The sequence below is a fragment of the Echinops telfairi genome, unplaced genomic scaffold (genome assembly GCF_000313985.2).
Source record: "Echinops telfairi isolate 266 unplaced genomic scaffold, ASM31398v2 ScPeMD7_7424;HRSCAF=8462, whole genome shotgun sequence".
In the NCBI taxonomy this organism is placed as follows: Eukaryota; Metazoa; Chordata; class Mammalia; order Afrosoricida; family Tenrecidae; genus Echinops; species Echinops telfairi.
In genome coordinates this window covers 49,366,862-49,372,615 of record NW_022111324.1, presented here as the reverse complement: position 1 = coordinate 49,372,615, position 5,754 = coordinate 49,366,862, and the positions used below count along the sequence as shown (strand labels likewise).

Here is a 5,754-nt window from a genome sequence, read left to right as displayed (position 1 = left end):
GTGTGTGTGTGTGTGTGTGTGTGTGTGTGTGTGTGTGTGTGTGTAACTGAGTGGTAGGTGCGTGAGCGAGACAGGTGCTGCATGCAGGCGAGACCGAGGCTGGTTTGCTGAGTCGGAACAGGCAGCAGACCAGGGAAAGCTGACAGTGGAGGTTTAAGGGGAGACAGTGGAGGGAGATGACTGGCCGGCAAACTTGGTCTTGAGCAGGACTCTCACCTCATGTAGACGCTAGTGGGGGGTGGGGGGGTGAGAGGCAAGTTGGCAGTCTAGGCAGTCCTCCTTCAGGGAAGGGGCGTGTGAAGTCGAGGAAGCGCGTCTCTGCTGGAGCGCTGTCTCTGGAGGGAGGTTGGCGGCCTGGGCATCTGGTCAGGGGTGGAGAGTGGAGTTGCTCTTGGGCTCGGGCCCGTGGCTGGATTTCTTTAGCGTAGGGGTGACCCGTTCTGTTGGGAGGCTTTGGAAGGGCGGTAAGCAGAACGCAGACGTGGCTAGGAGAGCCAGGGCAGAATGCGAGGGGTTGAGAAGGAAGCTAGGGGCATCAGGGACCTGGATAAGCTGATGTTGTTGGTGCCGGTGAGGAAGCTCCAGGGCGGTCCATTCCCAAGAAAGAGGTGTGGAGCTGCAAACAGGCATCGAGGTGACCCCCGGCTTATGATGGGGCTCGAGCCTGATGCCTCGATCCTAAGTTGGCTCTGACCTAAGTCAAATCTCTCCTTTTATTTAAAAAACAACAAAAAAAGGGTTCATAACCGATATCCATGTTCAACAGTGAATCCTAACATTGAACGTCTGTCAGGGAACCTGTAAGGCTGATGACATCAGCAATGTAGATGCCCAGCCTCTCTGTAGCACGACGACAGACTCAAAACAAAACAAAGCCAAGCAAACCCAAACCCCACTCAACCCACGGCCAGCCTGAGTCCTGCGCCCAGCAATCCTCCAGGACAGGAGAGGACTGCTCCATAGGGCTTCTGGGGCTGTAAACCTTACGGGAGCAGGCAGCCTCGTCTCCACCCCAAGGATGGCCGGAGAGTTCAAACTGCTGACCGTGTGGTTGGCAGCCCAGCGCCTAACCCACCGCGCCATGAGTACCACTGGATGCCTTTGTTTCTGCTCTTGGGTCATGAATAAATCCGAGTCACTGCATCTGGGCTCTTCATGGTGGGCCCAGGTGAGGGCTCCCCAGGAGACACAGCTCCCAGCAGGGGGGGCAGGAGGAAGGGAGAAAGTCAGGCCAGGTGTTCTCTCTGCCTCCCCAGGCGACGCGGACAACCCGCAAAGCCATCGCCTTTGGCAAGCGCTCACACTCCATGAAGCGGAACCCCACTGCCCCCGTCACCAAGGCAGGCTGGCTGTTCAAACAGGTGAGGCCTCCAGGACCCTGCCCCCCGCCATGCACCCCCCATCACCTTTCTCCTCCTAGCGTTGGGATACCTCTGTGGTTGTCCGTAGCCTCCTCTCGTTGCTCTGGGTAGGAGACGCTTTGTTTTATGAGGGCCCAGAGAGGGCGACTGTCTCTACAAGGTCACACAGAATAATGAGTGTTAAATTTGGGGATCCAGCCACGTCTACGGACGGGCGGATGCAGACACTTGGAAAGGAGCGAGGTGGCCACGCCGTGTGCAAAGACCTCACTGCCTCCTCCCGGGCAGGCCCCACGTGTGATGGGGAAGGGAGGGGATCTCCTTTCAGTCTACGGGTCCCCTCTGTGGAGGCTGCAGAGGGTGGCCTCAGGGCTCCAGACCTCTCCCTGCCTCTGGCCGTCCTTGCCTGCCTGCCTCCGGGTCCAGCTCTGGCCCCTTGTATCTGCCGGGTGGATGTGGGGTGTGGGACACACAGGGCCCAGAAAGGCAGAGCTGGAAGATCACAGGCAATGATCTAACGTCACTCCCCTGCATCGGAGGTCTCAGGGGAGTTGCTGCCACTCGCTTGCGGCAGAGCGGCTAGGAGAGACAGGACGTCCTTTTACTTGGTGCAGCCCTCTTTCCACGGCAGTCCCCCACCGGCCCGTCCCTCCTCCTCACACCCACCTCTCTGCACACCCCGCAGGCCAGCTCGGGCGTGAAGCAGTGGAACAAGCGCTGGTTCGTGTTGGTGGACCGCTGCCTCTTCTACTACAAAGGTGAGCCTGCCCTCTGGTGCGGGATGCCCTTTCCCAGCCGGCCACACTACTGGCGCCCCCCCACACCCTGCAAAGGACCCTGGTGGGGGTGCTGCAGGCCCTTAAACCCTCGGCTGCCAACCGGAAGGTCAGGAGCTGGGACCCAGCAGCCTCTCCAGGGCGGTCTGCTTCTGCGTCGATGCCAGCCTGGGCAGACGCATGCTTACACACTCATTCCCTCACACACTTGGCCACGCATGGGCATCCTCAGACAAACTCATGCTCATTCACTCCTGCATGAGCATACTCACACATGGACATGCACGGGGAGGCTCACACTGACATACCCGCCCACACCCCGGCACTCTCAGAGGTGGGCATCCTCACACTTGAACACTCGCCGCTTCTCACTCACTCACGCTCACTCCCTCCATCGCCATGGCTGCAGGGTTTCGGGGCCCAGGTGGTGGTGGCTTGGGGAAACCAGGCGCGCGCAGGATGGTGTAGTCCCAGCAAGGCTGCAGGAGATGGGCTAAGAGGAGGAACCCCTGGCCAGACACTAGTGGGACTTGTAAGTTCATCTGCAAGTCTGCCTGCAGCGCATAGTAGGCGCTCAATCAATGTGGGAGCCGTGAACGGCCCCAGCTGCCGCTGTAAGGCTCACCCCTCCCCGCACGAGGGAAAGAGGACAGAGTTCCGATAAAGTCTGCCAACAAAAGTCAGCAGCAGCTGCCGCCACTTGGAAGTTATTTTTAAAATGTGTATGGCACTGTGTCAGGAGGGGCGCCCGGGCAGGGGAGGCAGCGAGGGTCTATGGCAGCCGAGGTGCCTCCTGCCCTGGCTGGTGAGAGAGCGCGGGGCTGGAAGGAGAGAGGGTAAAATTATTTCAAAGCAGAAGAACCTATTTCCTTTGTTTCTGTGCCTCTGGGAGGGTGGAGCCCCACTCCCTCCAGGGCTCCCTGGAGCAATCTGGTGGACCATGAACTGCGACAAACAAAGGTTGGGCACAGCCACCCCTGCAGCTCGGCTGTCCCTGTGTGGCTGCCGCCCAAGCTGGCAGGAGAGAGACCAGGAGGAGGCGAACACTTGGGCCCAGGGTGCAGAGCAGACCCCGGCTGGGGAGCAGCATCGCCCCAGCACCCGGCACTGCACAGAGCACAGCGTGGGGACCTGGAAGGAGAGCCAGTCCCTGCCCAGGAGGGACTTTGGGGCTGGCAGTGAGGGCTGTCGTTGGCTGCTGTGGAGGCTGCCTCTGACTCACGAACCAGCTGCTGCCCTGCCCGTGCGGCACCACAATGGGTTGGGGATTAGAGACCATTGTGAACTGCAGGGTTTTCACTGGCTGGTTTTTAAAAGAACTATACTTCCTTGTTGGAAACTTGTCGTTTTGTTGCCTGGAAACTCCACTGGAACCGATTGATTGGGCTCCAAGCGACAGGCAGATAGGTGCCTGTTGATTAGGCCTCCCCTGGCAGACAGGTGCCCAGGAGGTGCGAGGTGGACCTCCCACCTGACTCTCCCACACACTGCTGTCCTTAGGTGCCACCAGGTTGGTTCTGACTCGTAACAACCTGGTGTTCAGCAGGACGAAACCCTGCCCGGTCCCTGCCCAGCTGTCCCTACGTCTGCACCCACTGTGGCCTCATGCGGTGCCTCTGAGGAAGCCGGGCAGGGGGAGGGGGCATTGAGGTGGGAGGAGAGAGGGGACTGTTCCTTTGAAACACGAGAGCCTGTTGGCTTTGTGTCCACCCAGCCTGTTGAGGCCCTGCCCCTTTTCTGCTGCCCCATCCTGCAAAGCAAGGCGTCCTTCTCTGGGGACTCATCGCTCCTGACCGCATGTCCAAAACACGTGAGATGTTTTAGGCAGTCCACGGCACTTCCAATGGCCTTCGACAGCGCCCTAATTCAAATGCATCGATGTGTCTCCTGTCTTCCTTATGCGATAGGCAACTTCCACGCACCTGGGCAGCCTGGGCCTGGGTCAGGCGCGCCTCCGTCCTCAAAAGAACATGCTTGCTCTTTTCCACTGTGCGGAAGTCATGTGCTGCAGAGTTACCCAGCGCAATGTATCCTGGGAGCTTGGCTGCTGCTTCTGTGAGCACGGATTGTGGACCCAAGCAAGAGGAAACCCTTGACCACTTCCGTCTGTTCTCCACTGGTCATGAGGTGGCAAGGCAAGGGTTCTGCTGGAACACCACTGCACCACAGCAGTGAGCGTAGAACCTCTGAGGGCAAGACCCACTGAAACGGAGATGACCGTCCCTGAGAGATGACCCTTGGGTGTCCCTCTAACACAGACCCGGGCTCTGCCCGATGGAGGGCCAGATGATGGAGGACCGTCCCCTCTGGGGTCCAGTCCCAAACCTCTCCTGGTCCTTTGGACCTTGTTTCTTGGCCACCATGCTGCGGCCTGGTCAGAGAAGCTCGGTTCTTGGGGAGGTGATGAGTAAGAGTCAAATGTGAGTTGCCCAAGGTTTCATCTGAGCCCGGAATGTGGGTTTCCCAGAGTCCATAGTGTAATAGGGCATTCACTGACAGTCCTGCGCGTGTGGGAAGGGTCTAGCCGTGGTCTCCGACTCTCGGTCTTTTATGCCTGCTGCCCCCGCTGAGCACTTGGCCCTCTCAGACTCCTGAAGACAGCTGGGGGGCTGACTACAAATGCAGCAGACTCCTGTGGAGAGCCATGATGAATTATGTAGCAGCCTGACCATAGGGCGAGGGGGCCAGGAGGCTCGGTGCTGTGGGAGATGCTCACGAGCCCTGGGAGGTGACACTCCTGCCGCAGGAGGACGTGAAGCAGCATGGTGGTTCCCTGCAACGACCAAGGTGCAGTTGGCCCGAGGAGTCAGGGAGCTGAAGATGGTCCTGTCCACTCTAACATGCTCCACCCCTGGCCGAGTTACACGTATCCCTGTGTGGGAATTGCCGTGCTTAGTGTTATGGATTGAATTATGTTCAGCATCTGCCCAACCCCCAAAATTATATATGTGCCAACTTGGCTGGGCCATAATTCTTAGTTTTATGTAATTACCCTCCATCTTGTGATGTGATGTAATTATCCGGTGTGTTGTAAATCCTACCCTCTGTGATGTTCATGAGGCAGGCTTAGGGACAGTTTTGGAATGAGCCAGGATACGATCGATCTACAGGACTAGGTTGTCCTGTCTTTTGGTATGTGAAATATGAAAGCGATTAAACATGTGAATAGGGATCAGAAAGAAAAGTCAGGAGTGAAGCATGTGCTTTGGATCTGGGGTACCTGTGCTGAGAACCTCCTAGACCCCAGGGGGAAACTGATTCCAAGACAAGTGGGGGATGATCGCCAACAGGTGTTGAAAGCAGACTAAGGCCTTCCCCTTCAACCAACAGAGAGACAAAGGCTTCCTTAGAGCGAGGACCGGGAAGGTAGACTTCAGCCTCCTAAACTATGGGAGAACAATGTGTTTGTTAAAGCCACCTGCTGATGATCTTTCTGTGAGAACAGCGCTGGCTAATGGAGATCCTTAGGGAGGCTGCATAGGCTAGTGATTAGAAATAGAGACTTTGGAGTCAGATTTTTTAGGTTCAGAGACCAATTTCACACTTAGGGAGCCTTGGGCAAATGACTCAACCTCTCTGTGTCTCCATTTCTACACCTAGAAAATAGGGGTGATAAC

At 57.4% G+C, this 5,754-nt stretch overlaps 1 protein-coding gene across 1 annotated transcript in view; it reads left to right on the top strand.

The window, feature by feature from the left end:
• PLEKHA6 (pleckstrin homology domain containing A6) overlaps positions 1-5,754 on the top strand; it is a 47,909-nt gene that overhangs the window by 4,473 nt on the left and 37,682 nt on the right. The window contains exons 3-5 of the mRNA XM_045298184.1: positions 1,257-1,361; positions 2,047-2,135; positions 2,195-2,246. Of these exons, the coding sequence (XP_045154119.1) occupies positions 1,257-1,361; positions 2,047-2,135; positions 2,195-2,246 (246 nt within the window). The remainder of the gene's footprint in view (positions 1-1,256; positions 1,362-2,046; positions 2,136-2,194; positions 2,247-5,754) is intronic.